This window comes from Podarcis bocagei, assembly GCF_964188305.1.
Source record: "Podarcis bocagei genome assembly, chromosome: 8".
Classification (NCBI taxonomy): Eukaryota; Metazoa; Chordata; class Lepidosauria; order Squamata; family Lacertidae; genus Podarcis; species Podarcis bocagei.
In genome coordinates, this window is record NC_138133.1 from 32,286,870 (window position 1) to 32,312,459 (window position 25,590).

At 41.3% G+C, this 25,590-nt stretch overlaps 1 protein-coding gene across 4 annotated transcripts in view; it reads left to right on the top strand.

Annotated features, from left to right (window-relative positions):
• Positions 1-25,590, top strand: part of CDKAL1 (CDKAL1 threonylcarbamoyladenosine tRNA methylthiotransferase) — a 239,059-nt gene that overhangs the window by 98,872 nt on the left and 114,597 nt on the right. For all 4 annotated transcript variants that reach the window (XM_081206418.1, XM_081206417.1, XM_081206419.1 and 1 more), the window contains one exon: positions 6,755-6,858. In XM_081206418.1, the coding sequence (XP_081062544.1) occupies positions 6,755-6,858 (104 nt within the window). The remainder of the gene's footprint in view (positions 1-6,754; positions 6,859-25,590) is intronic.

Consider the following 25,590-nt stretch of genomic DNA (forward strand, 5'->3'; position numbering starts at 1 on the left):
GACATAAATATCAACTACATACAAGAATACAGAAAGATTGAATTAAATTGAATATACACACAAATTTGGGTTATGTTCACAATCCCTAAAAAGAATAATTATTGTTATTGGCAGTGGGAGTAGTAACATTCCTTCCCCCCAAATTTTAATTATTTTATTGCATATAACAATGCCCCACCCATCTGGGCACAATATTAAACACAATATTAAAAACACGATAAAAGATCAAACATTAAAGACTTCCCTTTAGATGTCTTCTAAAAGTCAGATAGTTGTTTATTTCCTTGACATCTGATGGGAGGACGTTCCACAAGGTGGGCGCCACTACCGAGAAGACCCTTTTAAAATCATCTGTCATCTATAGAAGGTTCTGATCATTCCTCTGCACATTTTCCACAGAGCAAATGATTTTCCCCAATCTGTGAAATTTTTGCAATAGGGCCCTACCTCACAGAGTGCTTGTAATTAGAAATTAGAAAAAGAAATATTGTTAGCTACTTCTGAACTTTCAAGAGAGCAATGGACTTCAGATATTAAACCTTTTTATTAGCTTTAAGCATAATTTGGGGCAGCTAGATGTGTTACTGTAGCTGTGCATATTCCTCTCAAAAGGAGAAGCAAAATTCTTCCCATAAAAGCCTGTTTATTGAATCCACATAAGTAGCATTCTCCTGCTAAGCTGGCTTCAAATTTTTATGGCAGTTACTGGTTGCTAGTAATTTAGATCACCTTTTGAGAAAACAAGGTGCTAGCAACATTAGTAGTATTGGAACATGCTTTGAGTACCAGCTCCTGGTACAATTTCATACTATTTGAGAACCTAGTGCAAATTGTAGCAGAAATATGAAGAGAAAAATCTTGCCTAAGTGTCACTGTAGGAAGCTCATTTTCAAAGACATGGTGTTGCATTTTTTTATGGCTTACGGTGTTTTTGCTATTATTCTACACAATTCAGAAGCTGTGTTCCCACAGAGACTACTGACATACTTTCTTTTCTTTTCTTTTTTGAAGCAAGTCTGATAGCTATCTCTGTCTGTCTAAATTAAGCTCGCTAACATGCCCCACTCACATAGAACTCTTAACCCCTTTCTTCCGGATGTTTTGACCAGTACTAAAACAATACCTTTTATCCAAAGAACCTGTTATATGTTTCAGAATTAACTGAAGCCTAATGTTTCCTGTGCGATTTAACCACTCTGAAAGACTAAAAAAAAGCCATTGAGGAAGTGAAAACAATAGCTCTTATCACAGGCAGCGGCCCACTTTTCAGCTGAGTTTTCTATATGGCTGGTTTAGGGGTTGTTAATCTTAGAGGACTTCTTGGTTTGCTAAGTGCATTACTCAATCCACAGGAGTGTGGTGGGGATAGCCATTCTTGTTTTATAAATAACTGCTAAAACTATTCCTCCATGTTATAATCCAGTTATGCTGTGCTGATGCAGATTGACTTTGTACAAAAATAGGTATAGTAAGGACTGTAAGGGAATCCTGTGATTTCCATCATTCTGGTAGATTGGAGGAAAAGGGGGCAGTAATGGAATTGAGGTGGGGAGAGTAATGTAAACAATATACTCCAGCTTTAGGTATAGCCACACCAGCATATGATTTCTAGAAGTGCATTACTTCTTTACTTAATTTGTTACTTAACCTGCAAAAGCCATAATGTCTTGAACTTCCAAGTCAACTTTCTATAAAATAGTAGAACACAAACAAAAGGGGAGGGGCATGATTCTCAATCTACTCCACTGTTCTCCGCTGGTCCATAATGTGACGTAAGCTCCACCAGCTACCAAGAGAACAGCTTACAACTTGCAGAAATTTCCTATCCAACAGGTTTGTTTACCATAGCGCATCTATGCATTGCCAGAATTGCAGCATTTTCTTGTTTTTGAAATCATTTCTTAACATCAAAATTCTGTCAGTTTTGGAATTAAAAATTTCTGTAATTAATGTTATGAATTCTTCTGTGGGTGATTTTTGTTTTTAAAAAATTGTTCCATCTTGTACATGCTGCCTGGTGCTTGTTCAAGTACTATCAGAAAAGTATTAGGCATTATTTTAAGGGGGGGGGGGTAAACAGGACAGGAAAGGTACCTGGGAGAGTAAGAGAACAGTGTCCTTTCCCAGATTGCTACTGATGGAAAACCTTTTATAACTAAAGAACCTTCTGCTCTTGTGTAAATATTGAGAGTGGGGGCAGATACTTTATGGTGTGTTCAGTGGGTATTGCCATAGCAGTAAAATTAAAAGTGCTTTCTAACCTAGGCTGGGTTTTGTCTCTGTGTCTCCTTGCCCACCCCGCATGTAGATTGTGCAGACTCCCTTAGTGCACTTTCATAAGCATGATGATTGAATTTGAAAATGATAATGGATTTAAACCTTGATAATTTATACACAGCAATTCTAAGCACTTATGCCAACATATCTGCCTGTTGACATTACCTAGCATGTTTTATTGCATAAGGCTGTCCCTGCCTCGTCCTAAGCTCTTCAGTCCTGGCACAGCCTTAATTAGACCTGGGCTGTTGCAGTAAATCTCCCAAGTCACAAAAAATTAATTTGGAGAGTCTAAATACCCTCAGATTTGTTCTTATTTAAAAGAATGCTATATTTTCAAGGGTTGCTCCACTCTGGAACCAGCTGTTGATGTCTTAGAATAAGGTCAAGCGTCTTCATCATAAATGTCACTTAGAGCTTTTAAGGAATGTTTGGTGCTTTTATGAATTGTAAAGCATCTTTTATATCACATTGTGTAGCTTGAGCCCTAAACAGATTAAGTAATACTTCTAAGATACATAATTCTCTTTAAATACAAATATATCATTCTTTTTCAGCCAGCTCTGTCTCTCTAAGATACATTGTCATCACAGCATCCAAGCTATCATAAAAATTTATTCTTTACACACGGGACAGTGAACCAGAGGTACAAATTTGAAGTATGCTAATGAGTTGGGGCTTTAGCCCCTCTGGTCAATGTCCAGTCCTCTGTGCTATGCTACTTCACAGTTGTACTACTTGTCAATAATAATTTTGAGCCACAAAATAGAAATTGCATCAGCCGTTTGTTTTAGGCAGCCAAAGCGGTCCCTTTTGCCATATTTTTGCTTCTGAGTAACAGTTGCAGTTCCCAGATTGCTGTCTTGAGAGGATTGCTGATAGTATCACATCTGTGTGGTCTTTAGTTTTTCCCCATTGGTCTGAGCTGAAGTTTGCTTTTGAAATGTCAATTAGTCCATCTGTTCTGCATAAAGACAGCCTTCATCACCACCTTTCTTTTTTATATGTTTGCAATAAATGCCTTCATTCTCTTCCCCATCAGCTTCTGAAGCAAGGACTCAAGCTCCTGAGAGACATTTGTGTAGCCTGTCATCTTCCAAATCCTTGTATTTCTTTACTTACTTTAATTATGTTTTGCTTTTCTTTAATACACTCGCTTGCTGTATTAAAACTTTACAAAATTATTAGATTTGTGCACTTCTTAAGTAGTGTTAGAAACTGGGATAGAAAGCTATTCACTGCATGAATCCTGGAACCTAGGTTACGGGCGCAAAAACAGGATGGCTAGTCGCTATTTTCCAAGTGCAGCAACACTTTCTATTTATTTTTCTGAAATGTATGAACTAATACACAATTCACATCAGTGAAGCATTGTTAATATATTTTTAATTGGACACCACAAGCATAAATAGGACTCAGCCTCTGCAATTGTGGCTAAAACCATAGGTCATTTGCATATTTAATATTTATATACAGTGGTACCTCGGGTTAAGTACTTAATTCGTTCCAGAGGTCCGTACTTAACCTGAAACTGTTCTGAACCTGAAGCACCACTTTAGCTAATGGGACCTCCTGCTGCCGCCACGCCACCAGAGCACTATTTCTGGGTTAGCGGAGTCTGTAACCTGAAACGTATGTAACCTGAAGCATATGTAACCCGAAGTACCATTGTATACTAGTGTATGTGTGTGAAATAGATATGTTATGTAAAGTATTGTGCTAGATTTGAACTTACCTGTTTGGGGTAGGGAGGGGAGGCAAAGTGGAACATGGAAGGCAGCAATCAGCGAGCTAGCATTTTGGGGAGGTGAAACAAGGCAAAACAGCACGGAAGGCAGCAGCTAATGATCTTACTTTGGAGTTGGGCAGGGAGGCATTTATCCTCCTGCACCCTCTGTGCCAGCAGCAACAATTTTAATCTTGAATCTCAGTTGCCATACGTGGCACCAAGACTTTTCAAATTGTCTGCAATCAGACAATTCCCAGTCACAAAATGCACCTGTCTCCTGGATGATTTCAAGCACTGTTCTTAAGTTGATTCCTGATGGCAACCTACAACAAAATAATAATGAAATACATAGATTCAGTCTTATACAATAATATCAATATATCATCCCTTGATATTACAAAACTATGGTAAGAAAAAGCTTCCTAGTACCAAAAACAAAAAATGGCAACCTCAATAAGCCACAATAAAACTATAAGCAGCTTGTTAACATTATATGTGAAATATATATTTTACTTACACGGTTCATGTGCATACACATGCACGAGTGACTAGTGTTTTTCTTATCCAAGTAGAACTGATATCCAGAGAGCTACCATGAGATGTTTCCTTGGCATAATCATTAATCTACTCTTCATAGTGTTTGCCACCTCTGAACCTGCCATGATGGAGTGCATGCTCTGCATACGAAAAATTCCAGCTTCAATCTATGGCATCTCCAGCTAGTACTAGAAAAGACAAAAACTTTCTGAAACGCTGGAGAGCTGCTGCTAGTCAGCACTGAACTTAATAGGTCCATGATCTGACTATGCATAAGGCAGCCCTTCTTTTTTCTTCTGGGGCTCCTCCTGATACTTAACTGCCCTTCCTGTCTGAGGCAAAAGATAGCAAAAGCTAGAGATGTAGGGGAATGTGCCATTGAATGCTACAGCTTGAAAGGTGAGAGCACGAAGCCTGCAATAAACTCTGCCTTTTTACTCCCAGGAAGCAGGCTGAGCTATGGTCTCCTCAGTCCACCAGAGGTTCTTTGCATTAATCATTGTTGGGCTTAGTGAATACTAAGAAGGAAAATCTTGTAAAATAATGAGTCCATGAGGAAGGCAAGCTAAGGATTGGCATTAGTGTTTAGTTTAGTTAGTGACTGTGTTACATGGACGCTATACATAAATTGAAACAATAAGCCCTGACCTCAGGCTTATGATCTAAAAAATATGAGCCATTGCAGAAGGTGAGTGGAGGGAATGGAAATCATCAGTTGGATAATGTCAGAACAAAACGTTAAAAGATACTTGCATCCAGTGGGAGCCAAATGCATCTTCTTTCGCTGGTGTTTCTTGGGCCCCAGTCAGAGCAGAGTTCTTTCCAGCAAAAAGAGATGAACTTGCTCCCTCAAGCTGTTCATTCTCAAGCTGATGACTTTAGCTAAGCTAGACTTCCCCTTGCTGTGACAGTCTACCTAGGAGGGAGAGGGTGCAATCTTCCAGAGACCCTTGATGGATGGCTTTTCTCTTTGCGTCAGCAGTGATGCATTAGCTGCACTGCTATACCAGGAACACAGCATTACTCTGGGGTGCTGTATATCGCATGACTTGTTTAAGCCTGCGGCAGTAAGTGAAGTATTAGCCCCCAGGCCCTGACACAAATTCAGTTGTGTAATTGCATATTACTTCCAGTTGGATTAGAAATGAACCAATTTCTTATCTGTTGCGTACCATTGGTTTCTACAAGCAGAGATGGATAAAGTGGGCATCTAAATGCACTCTGAGGGCTGTAATTGGCTTATAAAATTTGAGCTCTTTGATTACCCTTCTCCAAAAAGCACTTTATCTTTTTTAATGTCTCTATGACTGTCTGTTTTCATTCTCTTCTCCAGATGAGAGCCATACTTTGGGGAAGTCTTTTTCCCTGTTCTGTCATAGTTGTTCTGATTTCCAACTGTGAGGCACATCACTTCAGATTCAGTTCCGTTTAAAAGTTGAAAGGAAAGTGGTGCTAGAAAATATGGTGCTGTGTAATCTTCGCTGTAATGTGAATCAACCATTATTTTACTTTCTGTTGTGGTTTTATGTATCTTTTTGTCTTAATTCATGCTACTTCATAATCTTGTTCACTCCTCGTATTTACCATTTCTAGCTCCAGGTACCTTTACCGAATTATCTTTTTAGCAGGTTTACTATCCCTAAAAACATGATGGACATTATTTTCCCTTCTTGATGTAGGTTTTCTGCTTTGTATAATATTTATGGAAGTTTATGGAACTGGAGTATAAGGAAAGAATTTAAGTGGGGGAAAATGCAAGAGAAGTATATCCTTTGCTATTCAGCTGTTGGCCTGAGTTAAAACAAGAAGCTTACCAGCACTGAGCATCTTAACTTTTAATAGCCTTCTATTAACCAGATTAAAATCCATTCACTGGGGTGGGGAAAATGAAATTTTAGAATGGCTTACTGGGGAGATGGGTTCATTTTCAGTACAATGAACATCAAGATCTGTTGCAAATTATTTTTGTGCTCGTCTAGCAGACTTTTCAGCTGTGCATTTTTAAAAGTTGTGGTACCTGCTCACCTAATTTTTCTCCAGATACTTCTTTTAGACTCTCTGTATTTCTTCAAGTACTTCTTTTAGACTTTACCACTGCCAGCAGAAGGCAATCTGGCAGTGGTGCTGAAGCTTAAACAACTGCATTTAACAATATGTTGTGGGGTTAGGGAGAACTGATTTATAAAGTAATGCTTTCTACTTCCTCCCTAGGTGTTTGAATGCATGTACCTACTGCAAAACTAAGCATGCCAGAGGAGATCTAGCAAGTTATCCTATTGAAGAACTGGTAAACAGAGCCAAACAATCCTTTCAAGGTAGGCTTTTTTTGTTTTCTTTTGTTTTCTAAAACTTCAATCTGGTTTGATCTATCAAATTTATATCAGTGTGTATATAGTAGTATTTGCTACGACATCCCATCATCCCCAGCAGACATGGCCAGTGGTTAGAGATAATGATCTAGCAACATCAGGGTTGGAAAGGCTGTGCTAAACATACCAAAATCACACACAAAAACCAGCCCATAGTACTGTAAGATGATCAGCATCAGGCAAAATGGGAATTGCTCCATATAAGCCGCAAGTGTAACATGTCTGTAACCAGTGGCTTTTATTGAAGGAATCTGAAACTGTTCAGCCTTTTTTATACCAGTAAAGCATGTTGTCACATTGTTAATTGTTATATTGTGAACTACCCTGTGATCCTTGGGTGAAGGGCGGTATAGAAATTTAATAAATAAACAATTCAATAGAAGTTGCATAAGGAAGTTAAAATTCAAATCTCGTTATGCTGTTGACCGTAGGCTCTCTCAACACTTTGTTGTCTGGTTCTAAGCTGCTTAGTTACTGAGTGGCAACAGCTTAACCAAGTCAAGGGCATTTGAAAGGGCTGTTAAACCTCTGTCTTCCCAGCTCCACTGTAGTTTCAGCAAAGGCCAAAGATAGGATTTTGTGGGAAAACAAAACTTCACTCTTGTAGTTTTCTAGCTGAAATGTAAACTGGAATGGTAACATGTACTGAAGTGCTGTGCATTACCGTATCATTCTACTGTCAATCCTCCCCATGCATCTGCTAGATAAACATATCCAGAATTTACCTGAATTCATTAGCTGTGGCAGCTGGTGCCCGCTGGACCTGGTAGGACTATTAGGAGGTCTTGGGGGGCATTCTGGTTCTCTCCCCATCCTCCTGTCTTGAAAAAATACTATGGACACTTAAGAAGTGCAGTCTTACAGATCTGTAGTCATATTTCCTGGTGGTAAGCTGCGTTGAACATAATGGGGCTCCTGAGTAGGCGTGTGTATGATTGTGTTGTAGATTTATTAGTAAAGCAAATACATCAGGTGGTGTTCTTACATACTTGGGTTGTTTAATTTCCAGTAAGGCTGTAGATAGCTCCGTTGGTTAGAGCCTGGTTCTGATAACGTCAAGGCTGCAGGTTCAAACCCCATAAGGGACAACTGTATATTCGTGCATTTCAGGGGGTTGGACTAGATGATCCTCAGGGTTCCTTCCGGCTCTGTGATTCTATGTCTATGTCTGGTTTGTTTTAAGTAGCCAGAGGCCCAGGAGAAAAAGGTTCAATTATTGATCTCAATCACATGCTCTTTTCTGTGTGGGCTTTGCTACTTGCTTCACCAGAAAAGAAAACTACAAAGTTTTGATTTTCATTCCCATAGAGCTTTTCCTACTAAGAACTTCCTGATGACAATGTAAGGTTTGGTATATCTAACCCTTTATCCTCTTGCTTTGAAATACTGCCGTCTTATTCTTTACCATTGTTTAAAGTTTGTTTTGGGTTTCTTTTTTGACATACAGCAACGTTGGGATCTTTTTGCTTTGACTTTTTTCCCCCTTTTTCTTAACTGGCGTAGCATTAAACAATTTATATATCATGGCATTGTTTCACTGTCTTTTGTTGAAGTCCCTTAAGACTTTAAGTGACATGTTGTTCGGCATAATGGAAGGAAGGTCAACAAAGAGGGAGCCTGTTTGTACTTGGCAGTGCAAGTATTTGCTTTTGATTAAATCCAAAATATTTTTTGACTGTAGTGTTTGCTGAAGATCATTTAGTGCCTTATTTAATAAATGTCGTTATGCTTTCATTATACACTCAAGACATGAGTGACACACTTGATAGCCACTTGATAACTGGATGACCACTGCTCTGCCCAGCAAGTAATTTATTTATTAATTGATTCTATTATTGTAATATTCTCTGAAGTTATTTGTGCAGAAGGCTAAAAAATGTACTCACTAAACAACCCTACTTTATGTGAGGTCTTGGTTTAAGATAACTTGGGTAGCTTATTTTATTCTATTATCTCTTCCAACCCCTTTCTCATACTTTTGGCCCCAAAAGTTCCGATATACCAGATTGAACAGGAATGCCTTCTCAAGATGGTTAACTTAAAATTTGCTTTGTTGCTCCCTTTTGTATATTAAAAATGTTCAGGACTTGGCTGCTGACTCTGCTAATGTAGAAACACTTAATGCCAAGATAAATATTTTGATACCAGTCTGTTGGTTTCTTAAAGCTCCACAGGACAGCATGAAGAATTAGGGTTTGTTCTTTTTCATTATCCCATGTAATGCTTCCTAATGGCTCTTCAGGAAAAACAAATGTATTTGCAGACTTCGGACTATTATTAATTTAGGTAGCCATGAATACTACTGTGCAACACAAAAACAAGCATATTAAGCTATGTTTTTAACAGAGGCTATACTATAAACCAATAAGGCTACCTTGGATTGTGACATTAAATAAATTCTATTAACTATGAGCATAGTCCAGAATCTGCTGCTGTTTGATTATTGATGGCATGGAGAATATCTCCACAAGACTCAGCAAATGATAACAGCCACAGGCAAGCTTCTTCATAATGGCAGTTTTGTGTGTAGTACTCTAGTGGCTTTGCGGTGTGAAAACACATGAGAAATATTAGCTTTCCTAGGGTTGCTCAAATGCTAGTGTGTTTTAAAACACCAGATGCAAGAGTATGTTGGAAAGGTAGGGTGGAATTCACCTTTTGCCAGCATACTTTCAAATGGTACTTATTTTATAGCTGGAAACCCTATAAATAAATAATCGAAATATGTTCTGGCAACCTTGGAGTGCCGTCTTAGAGCAAGTGACTGTTCTAAATAATATTTGTCCATAGGAAAGTGTGCCTGTTTTGTGATTTCATCAAGGATTATTCATTTATAACCCTTCAGACTAAAGTGTTCTATGGGAAATTGAAAGCAGGTACAGGTGCATTGCATGAAGTGTTATTATTTAGGAAACTGTGATTTTATTCCCCATCCCATGATTCTTAAGGCGTTTACGTGATTTTGCCTTTATTTTTATTTCAACAGTTTGATTATTAATTGGGTTATTAGCACTGCAAGAGCAGGAAGGCCAAAACTGATAATTTTCTCTGTCTTGTATTGAACACCCTCCTCTCTGTTGGATCTGGGTTGCAATTAGTTACAGTTATGCCCAGACCCTAGTAATGCTATGTTATCTTTACCTTTTAAATGCAATAGCTTTGTCTCTGAGAAATTTCATCTGTTTGATAGGCTAAATGAGAACCATTGCCTTTCAGAAGTGACCACCATAATCCATCCTGCTGCCAAAGAATATCTCTGATTCTAAAGCCTCTGCAAAATCTTGATGAAGTTGATGGTACTATTATGATTTAATGATGCTAGTGTGGCATAACTCATAAAATGTTGCACAAGAACTGTGGAGATTTCTCATTATGTGAACCTTGTGTCATTCACCATTTCTCAACCTGGGATGAGGGTTTTGTGTTTCCCTGAGCTGCATTGGAAGAGGAAAGACATCGTTTTGTATTGAAAATGTTGCTTTTCCATTACTGTATGTGGCCTTTTATTGAGATAGAACAAGGAAATGTGGCAGTATGATGGGACTATGAAGGAAAGCTAGGGAGAGGTATGGGTAACAAAAAGACAGAGGAGGAAGAGGAAACAAGAGATGAAGAAGATCAAATCTACTCTGGCACTCTTTATAGATTACAGCAGAAGCATGACAGCTGTTGCTTCATCAGCTGTGACATTTATAGGTTTAACGTACTCTGGGTGGGACTACAGGTGAGAAGGCCACATTCAGGTGAGGACGACTGATATGAGAGGCCTTGCCTATATGGTGCCACGTCTTTAGATATTACATCAGTACATGTGAAACTGAATTCCCTGCCACAAAAGCAATCTGTAAAGGTCCATTATACTTAAGGTTCATTTTGGTTGGGCGTTGAGTTCTAAGAAATTGAGCCAAATATCTTCATGGAAAGTTTGATTTTGATGATAGATCTGGAGAATATGTGTACGTAAATTATGTAATTAAGGGTAGGGGTTGTTGTTTTCTTGACAATGGCGACAGTGTTTTACCACTTTGTTTATATTAACCTGTGTTTCAAATGGCAAGAACTTTAAGATACATTCCTACATAAGTATGTTTGATGAGTAAAAGGGGGGAAATTACTTGATGCTATGTAACATTGGCCACCTTCAAAATCACATTTTTTAAAAAAAAAGTATTACTCACCAGCTAAACTTCGTAAAACCTTCCCAGAAGCACAGCTCAGAGGCTGAACATTGCTTCTGGATTTTGTGTAATATTTCTGTTTGTGTTGTGGTAAATGTCTGTATATAGGATGGTTTCCATGGATTTACAGTATGGTAGACAACAGAGAAATGTTGCGTAAGCAAGTGGCTTGTTTGTTAAATGATATTTCTGCTTGCTTTTCATAGTCTGAAGGCAAGTCTTAGGCACAGGGTTGAGAAGGCACCTTAGTTTGTGGCTGAAACCTTTTTTAGACAGATTAATGTTGGCTTGTTTTCAGTATGCTCCCTTCTCAGCAGGCTTTCTTGTGGAGAGCTGGAAATTCTTCTTTTTCCCTTGAAAAATAACAGCATGTTTATGTGTGGGTTTGATTTCACCCCATGAATACTTGAGTTTTATCTAAGTTACCAGGCAGCACAGGATGGAAAGGGGAATGGTAATAACCAGCATCATGAATTGCACCCAGAAATGGACTGGAAGCCAGTGCAGCTCATACAATAATGGAGACACACGATCCCAACACTTTGGCTCAGTCAGGTTTTTCGCAGCACCAATTGAAGTTTCCAAATGGTTTTCCAGGGCAGTTCCACACAAAGTATGTTACAGTAATCCAATTGAGCTGTAACTACTGCATATATAGAATCACAGAATTGTAGAGTTGGAAGGGATCCCATGGGCCATCTAGTTCAACCCACTGCAGTGCAAGACCATGGCCAGGCCTTCCTGCAGTGGGACCTGTTAAGTCCCAAGATGCTGTTTGAGTCAAAGATCATTCCCATTGACTTAAATACAGTTGGCATTCATCATTTGTATCTGGACTCTTATTTATTGAAAGTGTTTATTAGCTGCTTTCCAGCCATGAGTCTCAGACCAATTTACAAAATAAAACAAAAATACAATGTAATCAGGCAGGTTTCCCCCCAAAAAGCAGCAGATGGATTAAAGTCCAGCATTAAAAACCACAGTCATTAAAAGGCCCGAGCAAATAAATAAGTCTTCTCCTGGCATACACTTGGAAACCCAGCCAGATGGACAGGGTAGAAATAAATTATTATTATTATTATTATTATTATTATTATTATTATTATTATTATTATTATTATTATTATGCCAGGCAAGTAAGCTGGTTTCTCAAGTCAGTATGGAGACAAAAAACAAAGCTCTTTTTAGGAGTGGGAGACTTCAGGCCTAATGGCCAAATGTGGCCATCCGTACTTCGCTATTTGGCCCTTGTGATTGTCCACAGGCTGCACCTTCTCCCCAGCCGCAGTCCCTGCAGGCCTTTCTTCACTTCTTTCCTCAGTGTGTTTGCCTAGCTGACCTGGATAGAGGACAGAGAAGTGGATATGAGTCGGAACTCCACCAACTTTTTCTGTCATCCCTGAAGGTTGCCCACAGCCGAAAAAGTCCCCCACCTCTGTGTTAATGTTGGGAGAAGGTGGTCCTTCAGCTTTTGGGGGGATTAAAAAACCCCCACTTTGAATTGTGCTCAGAAATTGATCAGCTGCCACTCAGCTGTCCCAAGACCAGCATATGTCCCATACAACCAGTCATAATTAACATTCTTGCTGCTGCGTTTTGCATTATCTGCAGTTTCTAAACAGACTTCCATGCACAGCATATATGGTATAAACACAGTGTTAGTTGTGCATGGATAACAGTGGGGACAGCATGGCATTCAAAAATGTAAGCTGTGGCTCAAAGCGCTGTAGCTTCTGTGGTCTCTGATTAGCTATGATTTCAGTTGGCTCAATGGAACCTTGGATTCTAGACCAATTTGTAACATGTAATTGAATGAGAAAGAATAATTGCATATTTTTAGGTGACAGATATGATTGCAAGTATAGAAATGTTTTTATGAGGATACTATACAGGCATCCTCCAATCCCTTACAGTCTAGCCTTTGCTTAACTGGACAAGCTACTTTTATGTTTAATTCTTATGTATCTAGTCATAGAAGAGTTCAGGACTGATAAGAAAATGAACTTTGTAGCCACACACACATACAAGCACACATCCTGTGCTGTTAAGAGTAGCTTGGAGAAGCAGGGACACTAAGACACAGCTCTGGTTTGTGTTGTTTCTTTGAAGAAAACCCATGGCAGGAGGAGATGACCAGCTCTTCTCTCCTGTGATGGAAAGCAATTGCCCTGTCTCTCACTGCCTCTGGTGTTCTGGTGGAGCAGAGACAAAGCACCTGTACACACTGGGTATGCTAATTTGGCACAGCTGATTTGCATAATTGGTACAACTGATCTTTTGTAGTCATTGCCAGTATTTGAGGACCTGGAACTTGTCAACCCTAGAGGCAGTAATAATGTATGGCTTAACTTCCACATAATATTGGGCATTTCTACTTTTTTCCACCAATTCTAAAGCTATTTCATATTCAAAAAGTGTAAAAATGGATAGCGATGGATGTTGCAGGATAATCAGGATTTAAATCCAGCCAGATGGACGAGGTATAAGTAAATAGTAGTAGTAGTAGTAGTAGTAATATGTAACAATAGTACTGCTGGTTAAGGGAATATCTACCTGTAAATGTTTTAAGGGAGTTAAATTTGCAAAATTGATTAGATATAAAATCCTCATGAAAGATAAATTTCACAATCAGATTATAAAAATGAAAATGTAAAGTGATGTGTGATGAATGTGGCATACACATAAAATCTGTTTCATGTGCTCTTTAGAGAGTTTTTACATTTATGCATTTATTTGGCAAACACTGATATACGTATCAATGAAGCTTGATTGCTGAACGTTTATGCTTCTTTTTATGGCATACACTTGTGTTAAAATAAGTGTAGATATTTATTTTCAATATGTCTTGTATAAACCAGATCTTTACAAGATTATGATCCATATCACATTCGTGGGGTGCTCCAGCATTGCCAAAAGAGGGATTTAGTTCGTATAAAAGTACAAGTTGTGCTGCTTTTAATTTAAGTTGTATTTGTAATCTGTTTTTGCTTTGCTTTCATTTGCAGACCAAGTGCCCCAAAGGAGAAAAAAATAAATAAACCCACTCTTGTTTCTGGTTTATTTGCAAACCGGGTCAGACGCCTTTGATTAGGTCTCAGCTGGAGCATAATTTGAATCTTGACAGATTGAACCTAAGCAGCAGGCTTTCTCCAGCTCAGCCAAAGCTGGGAGGGGGGAGGGGGCAGAATAAAAGCTAATTCCAGTTCACAAGCAGAACAACAGTGCCGAATAAATGTGCAACTGTTAATGAATAGCTATTTCAAATATTTACAAAAGACTGAGGAAAAAGAGATTGGCATCCCAGGCAGCTGTTCTAGGAAGGAACTATTAAAAATAAAGATCAAAAATAATGCTCAAATGCTAATATATCCATCAAATATCAAATGAACCGGGGTGGGGATGGGAAGATAGCTTCAGAGACTGTAGACTGGATCTCATGTAGCCATTTTACACCATTCTATAGATAGCTGTATTTAGGTTTAACAGATCACTAGGGCCAATAGGAATAGGAACAGACACCTCAAACATGTGTGCGTAGGATCTTGAACTTTTTGACATTCACCTACCCTTATTCTAATTCAAGCCACAAATCTGTTTTCACTGGATTAACTAATGGAGGGAGGTGGAAATGCATACTTTCTAAAATATTTGGGTTGTATCCAGTGGTATCGCACAGCTGACTGTAAGGTGTCCATCAGCATAATGGGGAGAGAAGCAATTTTTAGCCATTTCCCCTGCCCCCTGTAGACGAAATCTGTTCTGAAGGATTGGGAGATCCTTCAGAGCAGATTTAAAGGAGGGGAAATCACTTAAAATTGCTTCCTTTCATAGAACTGTTGAGTTGGAAGTCCATGTTCCACTGATGGAAGCCTTTGTGTCAGCTGTGCAATGCTATTAAGATTACAACCCCTTGTCACAAAATAGGAATTCAGTTCTAGAAAACTGGAAACTAATACCCCATTGTTATTTGTATCCAGGATCAAAATACTACTACTAAACTGGTGGATATTTTTCTGAACCAAAATCTAGCAGTATGAATTTGTGAGACAAGTCTGCAAGTGCACCCATAGTTGTATTGTTTTGCTTGCATCATTGCAGTCCCTGTGGCTTTTAGCACTAAACCACAGCTTGCTGAGGCCTGTAAGGGAGTTGCATCCTCAAAAGTGAATGTGGCAGAGATTCCTCAGTTAACTGGCTCCTATATTGCACTTTTTGGTGTTTTGGTCAATGTGAATGTGGAGATGATTCTGGCAGCAATAAAACATGGCAGTGCGAAAAGTCACTTAACCTGCTTCCAGATAAGAGATGCAAAAAAGATCAGGCAGACTTACACTATTTTTAAATTGGAATTTCAGATTGCCCTTCATTCCATAGAACCTAAAGGTTCTCAGGGTACAGTAAATGCAACAAAGAGGAAAGAAAATCTTAACCTGCTACATACACATTCAGATACTTGAAATAAAGAAAGACCAACAAGAAAATTCATCTATGTTGAAGTTGGCTTCCGAGTTAGCATGGTAGTGTTTTCTATGAAGCTAATCCAAGCACGGTGTCAGGAAAGTTTTGGGAAAGCTTCAAAAATCACCAAAGTCTTCAAAAACCTCAAAAAAGGCTACCACACCGCGTGCTATGAGTTGCTCCTCGAAGTCAAGTCGCAACTGTATTAATGGTGTTAAGAAAAAGGAAACAAACTTGCAAGACGTTTCCGTCTTGCGAAGCAAGCCCATAGGGAAAATCGTCTTGCGAAGCAGCTCAAAAAAACAAAAAACCCTTTCGTCTTGCGAGTTTTCCGTCTTGCGAGGCATTCGTCTTGCGAGGTACCACTGTATTAGTGTTAGAGAGTTCTTATTTGGGGGAGTTGAATAAGGATGAATAAAATGTGTGTGTTCTACAAACAGTTTGCCCTGCAAAATACTCTGTGGAAGTGATACAGTTGGAGAAAATGTTCAAAATTTTGCAACATGTCGAAAAACAAAAACAAAAGTGTGGCAATAATTGGACAGGGGAGGCAACAAAGGTTTTAAGAGGAGGCTCTGTATCTCAGCTGGTGATTGCACATTTGTAACTATTGGGACCCTATTGTCTGAGAACAATCTCAATGCATGCAGAACTTAATGACTGTATTCTTTTGCATGATAATGAACTAGGTTTAGGTTTAGCAAGAAAAAGAGGGAAGCCCACTCCCACCCCTGAGCACTCTTCTGGCAGAAAACATTTTTGCTGTAACCGTGAATTTTCTTGCTTTTCTTGGATTTGGGTTACATCCTTAAATACATTTCAATTTTTACCCTTTAATTTCTTTTAATCTACATGTTGGGTTTAGTTGTAGCTCCTTCCAAATACGTTGTTTTATGCCTCCAGCTGCTTCCAAGCAGCCATTGTGCTGAATAAGCACTTATTTCAGTATGTCCTTGATAAAATTAATGAAAGCATCTGCAGAAGTGGCAGCAGCAGCTGCAGTGCCTTCTGGAAGCCAACTTCTGCTTAACATTGTAATAAAAGGAATAGTTTTGTGCTGGAAGCGAATGTTGACTTACTTCTAGAAAAAAGGGGGATTGCACCTGCCACTGCTAATCTGGCTATGTGGTTTGTTGATTATATACTCTTGTTAGGCCCATTGTCATTGGCAAAAGAGGATGATGTCACCTTTATTAAGCTCACTTGGCACCTTTCGAGTGATAAATAATTTGCCTGCTGTTGTCTTTTTTCTTCTCTAGCATGTGCCTTGTTTTAGAAGCAGAGAGAGTGTCATGTAGTCACAGTTAAATGCTGGAGAAATGTAGAGGTGCATGGAAATAAAAAGGAGTGATGCTTCTAATCACTGTGCATAGTAATGGAGTACAAGTGCACATTTAGGATCATTATCCTGTTACCAGGTGGGGCCCTTGAGCTTTCACATGTATAGAAACTGCTCAAGGTTGCATAGATGAAGTAAGAGGTACTGCAATACCATCTGCTATTTTCTCATTAATTCCTGTTTCCTAGGCCTAATCCAAATTGTCTTTGAATAGCACTTCAGTGCTTAATCGAGGCTGTGAGAACAGCTAGGGCTGCCAGATCTAGATCCAGAGGGGTTTTCCTGTACCTTTAAGAGTTGCATTAAATTGAGAATTTCACTATGTATGTTATTCCCCAGCATTGTCGACAAACTGCAACTGGTAGAAATTTCCTTTCTGTTTAACTTTTAAAGGCACAGCCCTGAAACACTGGATCAAGCAACTCTTGTAAATGCTTTGTTCAAGATAATGTGCTGCACGTTTGCCTTTGTAGAGACACTTCCTGCCAAAAATGTTGTTTCTTTCGACAGCTGCACTCTTAAGCACCTAGAATTTTAACACTTCTAAAAGTCTCAGGTTTATGTCTGGGTCAACTACAACATTTTCAACAGATTTTTTAAAGCATATTGTTGTAACCATAGCACGGGATGCAAATGGTTTTAAAAATAATTTACTGGTAAGCATTGCTTACCAGGAAGGAAAGGCAGCAGGGAAGTTGTTGTGGAGCAAACATACTGTCAGGAGCACTGGACTGACCTCTGCACCACCTGTTACCTCCTCTTCCTGGTAAGGAAGCCACCTGCCAGGAAGCAGCTCTGTCCCAACTAGCAAGCCACTTCTGGTTTGAATCTAGAGGTAAAATGTGAAGTGATAGAAATACCAAAGAAGACTGAAAAATGGCTTGTAACTGAAATCAGGACGTACAAGGCCATTTTGAAGCCGTTTTGGGATCTCCCCTTGGGCTTGTATAAATTTAACATCTCTAGTACTGTGGTACCTCGGGTTACAGATGCTTCAGGTTACAGACGCTTCAGGTTACAGACTCCGCTAACCCAGAAATAGTACCTCAGTTTAAGAACTTTTCTTCAGGATAATAATAATAATAATAATAATAATAATAATAATTTTTATTTATACCCCGCCCTCCCCAGCCAAGGCCGGGCTCAGAGCGGCTTACAAGCAATAATAAAAACAAGTTAAATGATTACAACTTAAAAACAACATTAAAAATACAACATTAAAATATTGAAATATTAAAATGTAGCCTCATCGCAGGAGGAGAAGGAAAAGAAAAAAGAAAGAGAGGGAGGGAGGGAATCAAATTGGCTCCAAGCCAAAGGCCAGGCGGAACAACTCTGTCTTACAGGCCCTGCGGAAAGAAATCAGATCCTGCAGGGCCCTGGTCTCATGAGGCAGAGCGTTCCACCAGACCGGAGCCAGAGTTGAAAAGGCCCTGGCTCTGGTTGAAGCCAATGTAACTTCCTTAGGGCCCAGGACCACTAGGGTGTTGCTATTTATGGACCTTGAGGCTCTCCGTGGGGCATACCGGGAGAGGCGGTCCCGTAGGTACGAGGGTCCTAGGCCGTGAAGGGCTTTAAAGGTCAAAAGCAGCACCTTAAATCTGACCCTGTACTCCACCAGGAGCCAGTGCAGCTTGAAAAGCACTGGATGAATATGCTCCCATGGCAGAGACCCCGTGAGGAGCCTCGCTGCAGCATTCTGCACCTGCTGGAGTTTCTGGGACAGCTTCAAGGGCAGCCCCGTGTAGAGCGAATTACAGTCAAGCCTGGAGATGACCGTCGCATGGATCACTGTGGCCAGGTCGGGGCGGGAAAGGTAAGGGACCAACTGCTTGATGCGGCGAAGGTGGAAAAGTATCGCCTTGGCTGTTGCTGTAACTTGCGCCTCCATGGAAAGGGAGGCGTCAAGGATTACACCCAAACTCTTAACGGAAGGCAATGGCACTAATTGGGCCCCTGCAAGAGAAGGGAGTTGGTCCTTCATCCCCATGCCATCCCGACCCAGCCATAGGACCTCTGTCTTCAAAGGATTTAGTTTCAATCGGCTCCCACGAAACCATCCAGCCACAGCTTCCAAGCATCTGGTCACTGTGTTTGGGGCCGAGTCGGTGTGGCCATCCATCAGCAGATAGAGCTGAGTGTCATCAGCATATTGGTGACAGCCCAGCCCAAAGCTCCGGATAATCTGGGCAAGGGGGCGCATAAAGATGTTAAAAAGCATCGGGGAGAGAATTGCGCCCTGCGGCACTCCACACACCAAGAAGTGGTGCAACGATATTTCCCTCCCTAGTGCCACCCTCTGTCCCTGACCAAAGATAAAAGAGCACAGCCAGTTATGGGCTATGCCCTGTATCCCCACATCTGCGAAGCGGTGGTCCAAAAGATCATGATCGACCATGTCAAAGGCTGCTGACAAATCTAAAAGGATCACCAGTCCTGACCAGCCTCAATCCAGCTGTCTACAGAGATCGTCTGTTAGGGCAACCAGAGCCGTCTCTGTCCCAAAACCAGGACAGAAACCAGACAGAAATGGATCTAAAGCCGATGTTTCCTCCAGAAACCTACCAAGCTGTTCAGTAACCGCTCTCTCAATTACCTTACCCAGATATGGAAGATTTGAAACTGGGCGGTAATTGGATAGGTCTAAGGGATCTAATGAAGTTTTCTTTAAGAGTGGACATACCACTGCTTCCTTCAGTTCCCCTGGGAATGTCCCCGTGTCAAGGGACAAATTGATAATTTCAACCGGGGGGTCTGCGCAACATCTGGACACTCCCTAATCAGCCAAGACGGGCACGGATCAAGGAGGCAGGTGGTGGGCCTACCAACTTGGAGGAATCTATCCACATCAGCAAGGAGTATTCGATCGAAATGGTCCAACACTGGACCTGAAGTCAGTCGAGGGGCCTCCAGTTCAGTCACTGTATCTAAATTGGCAGGGAGGTCACGGCGGAGCAACAGGACTTTCTCCGCAAAAAAGCTCGTGAATGCCTCACAGCTGTGGGTCGAATTTGTGCTTAAATTTGGTTGTCCTCCTAAGGACGTTATTGATCTAATTATTCTAAAAAGTTGTGCCGGACGAGAGCTAGCGGATGCAATGGAAGCTGCAAAGTAAGATTTCTTAGCAGCTTTCATAGCCATCTCATAGGCTTTCATAAGCGTCCTATAGGATGTTCTTGAGGCTCCGTCACGAGTCCGTCGCCATACTCGCTCTAGCCGTCTGAGATCCCGCTTCATTTTCCGGAGCTCCTCAGTAAACCAGGGGGCCCGGTTTCGACGGGGTCGTAGAGGGCGCTTAGGCGCGATCTCATCAATGGCTGCCAAGAGCCGGTTATTCCAGTCCTCAACAAGGTCATCTAATGAGTCGCCAGGAGGAGCAGGGTCCCGCAAGGCTTGTCGGAATCTATCAGGATCCATCAGTTTTCGCGGACGAGCCCAAATAGGTTCACCACCCGAGCAGGGGAGGAGCGGGAAGTCATTCTTGGCTTTCAGAGCGTAGTGATCAGACCATGGCACTTCCACAGGGGGGAGCATGATCACATCTATGCCAGCCCCAAAGATCAGATCCAGCGTGTGGCCTGCTTGATGAGTGGGGCCCAAAACAAACTGGGAGAGCCCTAGTGTTGCCATGGAAGTCACTAGGTCCAGAGCCTGTGAGGGGGGAGCAGCATCGGCATGGACGTTGAAGTCTCCCAAAACCAGTAGGCTTGGGAACTCCAAGACCCAGCCTGCCACCACCTCCCGCAGGTCTGACAGGGTGGCTGCCGGTGTGCTGGGTGGTCGGTACACCAGCCAGACAGCCAAGCTCTCCTTGGTGCCCCACACGAGACCAACATATTCAATGCCAGAGATCGCCGGTGATGGCAGAGCTCTGAAAGAGCAATCCTCCCGGATTAACAACGCTACTCCTCCCCCCCGACCCACAGTCCGCGATTGATGGAGGACAGAGAAACCTGGTGGTGTTATCTCATGTAGGGAGACTACTTCGCCTTCCCGTACCCAGGTCTCCGTCACGCAAGCCAGGTCAATCCCCTGTGAGACAAAAAAGTCACGCATGGTGGTGGTTTTGTTGCCTATGGACCTGGCATTGCACCAATGACGGAGGTGTGTAATCCTTGCTCTGCCTACCCTCATCCCTTGGGATGGGGCGTAGATTGGAAGGGGTTCGAGGATCACTGCATCTCGAAACCCTTCACTGATAGAGATTTCTAGCCCCACTGCCATTCCTCCCTAGCCCTTCAATAGTGGAAATCCCAGACCCCATACTAGCCTCCCCAATAGAGGGGTAACATCCCCTCAATAACAAATCATCCTTGGGCCAGGACTCCTGGGTCAAAATGGTATGGGGAAGAGGTGGAGGTTTGATAGGGTAAGTATCCCTAGAAGATAAAACCCAACCAACCGCACCCTAAGCAGGGAGGACAGTCCCATGGTGTTTCGTTAACTGTCAATCCCCCTCTCCCTCCTGGGTTGATTGGAGGATTGTTGGTTCTATCTGTGGCTGTGGGAGTATTAATGAGGTATGTGCTATAAAATGTGGATCACTGGCTAACAAAGAGCCAGCTTCGAATACGGAAGATCTGTCCATCCTGTCTCGCCAGGAGTACAGTAGAGAAGGCTGATCATTCTGGACATTAGGCAAAGGTCCAGATGTAGATTTGGTGCTGTTGTCAGCAACATAGAGTTCTTTAGGTGTTGTTGCCATAGAAATGTCGGAGGCGCCAAATTCCTCATCTAATTCGGTGTCATTTGAAAAGGGAACAGGGAGTTGCACTGATGTCTTTCTATGGGATAAAGAGCTGTTGGCCATCTTTAAATAATTGTGCTCTAGGCTCTATTGTCCTTATATTTTGGGTAGAAATCTCAGTCTTTATACTCATTAGCCTCTTCTTCAGGTCTTGTAATTCTAGGCTTACAGCGTTCTTTTCTTCCTTCGGGCAATTAGTGTTTCTACTGTTGAGCTTGGTTTCCCTTATCCGCATTAGCTTTGACTCTATGCAAGGGACCAATTGCCTCCTTGTTTCGTCCTTAAATACCCTCACTGGGCTGAGAGAATGGAACCACCATAGAGTATCCTTTATCTCCATGAGTCGAGATGGGAGGGCTGATGACCTAAAGGTCATAAATAGGCGCGTGGTGTTTCTCAAGGTAGGCAGGAAGTGGAAATTTTCTAGATCTACATTTCGGTAATGGTAATTCAGGAGCTGAGACAAGGACATAGTAATTTGTCTGCGGTTCATCCATCTATGAGTGTATCGGTGAATCTCAAGCATTATCTGGTTCATTTGTAGGACTTGACAGGACCTCACTTCATCCATGATTAGAGTTGGTGAGTTGTTAACAAAGTCATTTCTTATCATCCTTTTAAGCCCTTGGGCATTTAAAGGGGAGGAACTAGTATCCAATTGTTTCTCAATGTTAACTATTTTGGTGAGGATTTCATTCAGTCTTTGGAGAACCAGAACCATAGTTTCTGCAGACAACATGCAAATCTCTTGGTAGGGGAGCGTATCCGGAATCGGTTGAAAGCAGGCTCCTCTGATATCTTGTTCTAGAGGCATGGGTGGGTCAGCGTTAGGAGTGGGAGGAATCCCTCCTGCTCCTGCTCTTGCCCTCTTGGACGGATTAGCTTTTTCTGGGAGGAGGGGGGTTGGGTCATTGTCATCCTCCTTAAGGGGGGATGAGGTTCCCCTAACGTTGTTACTCACTGTTTGTTCTATTTGCTCCGTTTTCTCGGCTTCCTCAACCCGCTCTGTTTCTGAGCCAGGGAAGATGGCATTGGCCCTCTGCCGATTCTTTGTTTTAGAGGAATTTTGAGTCCCAATAATGCTCTTCTGGCTCTTTGCACCTCGTTTTCTCCTTCTGGCAGGCATTCTCAATAAGGAAGTGACAGTTGGAGGAGTGTCACTCCAATGAGGAGTGACAGTTGGAGAACTAGGCCTCAAACCTTCTGGCCTAAAAGAGCAGGTTTTAGCAGGGAAAGCCACCCCTCCCCCTGAACACACTCAGAGGTAGAGATTTAAAGCACAGACCTGGAAAGAACAGGGCAAAATTTAAGTGTGGATAAGCCCTTAGATTTAAAAAGAAGGAGATGTTCCTGCCTCTCTCATGGCGCTCAACCCTTCCTGGCTGATGAACAGAAAGATGAGAACAGAAAGCACGCAGTGGCAGAGGGAGGCCCCATTAGCTAAAGTGGTGCTTCAGGTTAAGAACAATTTCAGGTTAAGAACGGACTTCCGGAATGAATTAAGTTATTAACCCAAGGTACCACTGTACATATCAATCAGCTCCAACATCACTCATCAGGCAAAAACAGGTGAAAGATTAGAAGCAAGCTCGCATCTCAGAAAGCAACAGCTTTCAATGGTGCTTTTACATATTGCGTGATAACATCCTTTCTAAAGAGGCTGTAAGCTCCCTTCTTTAAAAATGCTCAAGGGTCTGGCTCTGAGCCCAGGATGGCAATATGCTTGATCCCACCACTACCTGTCAGTGGCCCTAATTTTAAGTCAGCTGCTTCCACGCTGAGACAGTTTTATTCGGTTTATATTGTCCTTTTAAGATTGTGCCAGGCAGACTGTTGTTTTTGTGTGCTGGCTAATTTTTAAAGTTGGAGGTATGGGGGGGGGTATTTTAAACTGGGTTTTGTATTGTTACAATATCCTGTGTTTGCTGCTTTGTAGAGAGATTCTCTTAGAAAGTGGAATAAAAATAAATTAAATAAATAACCTTAAACTGCTTTCTTTTCACTTCTACTCATCTCCCATTTTCCTTCAGAACATAACTTAGTATGACTCACCTGTGTATGTATTGAATCTGAAGATAAATGGTCTTTTCCCAAAAATAGGCAGAATCAGAAGGCATTTATATAGAATGAATCTGGCTCCTATACTGTAAATTAGATAGTAACATTTAACATCTTTGGTCTAATTTTGTTTATTTACCTACTCACTTTGAATTATTCACTTCTTTTACATACCTAATTTTAAGAGATTTTCCAGACACAAGGAAATCGTAAACACAAGGAAATCATGCAACATAGAAGAAAACAACACATGAGAGAGAAAGAGAATGAGAGAGAGATGTAAAGACACATCTCTAAGGCTGTTGTTGCGTCCCCAAGTATCTTGCCACGTGTGTAGCTGCTAAAACAAGGATGAGTATCCTGGTGCCCTCCAGATGTTGCTGGACTACTCCCCATTATTCCTGACAACTGGCCATGCTAACAGGGACTTAAGGGAATTGTACTCTAGCAGTACCTGGAGGGCTGCAGATTCCCCGTCACTGCACTAAAATTTCAATCCTTGAGGCAAGTTATGCTATTCCTCCTTTAGTCATCCCACTTCAGCAAATGATGGTTCATTGAAATACTTGCATAATTCAAGTGTATTTATCTAATCAGAATCGAAGATCCTTAGCTGTTGATTCCGAGGAATTCAGCATAGCGCTAAGCAAATCGCTCTGTTAGTGCAAGCATTTCTGCATGTCTGATGGAATTATCTGCCCCCTCCTTCCCTTGCATTCTGCTCCGGGGTTTCTCCTGACCACCCTCTCCTGATCCAGTTGTGGGGCACCCTGAATTTTTACTTTGAGCTTCATAGATTTCAAAACAATGAAATATTTGCATGCATTTCAAAATAGTCCTCAGTGCTTTCACTTGTTAAAATTCTTTCTTGATTGGGTTCATGTATTCTCAAACATCAGTTTATTTCACCTGATCCATGGATGGGGATCCTGTGCTTGCCCCAAATATTGTTGGACTCCAATTCCCGTCAGCCTCAGCCAGCATGGCCAGTGGTGAAGGATGATGGGAAGTGTAGTCCAAGAGTATCTGGTGGTTCACGGGTTTCCTATCCCTAATGTAGAAGATGGAGGCTAATAGGCAAGTCAGAGGAGTCAGATATTGCAAGAGCAACGAACTTGGCAGACTCTTAAATTACACTCCTTCACCAAATAACTGAAGATTCTGCACCATTTGAAATTACTTTCCCAACATCCAGTCCCAAGAGTGTTACTTATTTAGCAATCCAGTCAAATGCAGTAGCAGTGCAGCAAGAGGTAGATCTACTATGAAGTCCAACAAGAGACCTGATTTTGGTATCGCACAGGGCACCACTGAAATTTGAGACACCAGGTTTCACCAGTGAGTGCAATCAGTGCTTGAACAGAAGAGGTTTACACCAGCATGAATGGGCCGTAACAATCTTATTTTTTATAACCACTTTTTAAAGTGTTTACGTTTTTCCCTTATTCCAAAAAAAACAACCCAACAACAACAACCCCAAAACCATTTAATGGTTTTTAAAAATTTCTTCCAAGCTTTCCAGTGTTCCCTCCTCCTCCATTAATTCCAGGCCTTGGGGTGGAGACCTTTTTTCTTGGCCTTCACATCTCTATTTAATACCAGAGAGCAATCCCAACTACAAAAATGTACTTGTTCCGAAAAAAGATCCTTCTTAAGATGCATGTCTTAAGAAGCCTTCATTTCCATTGGTAAAAGGTTAAGATACACTTGCCAAATCAGTGGGAAGCAAGATGTGTGTGGGAGAGGGAAGAGAATGATCAATACGTCATGAAAACAGCGCACACTGAATTGCCCGAGCCCTTGAACAGTACATGAACTTGTGTTAAGGGTTTTATTTTGGGATTTCGTAATGAACTGTTGGTGGCTCTGGGAGAGGAAGGGAGGATTGATTTTGTGTT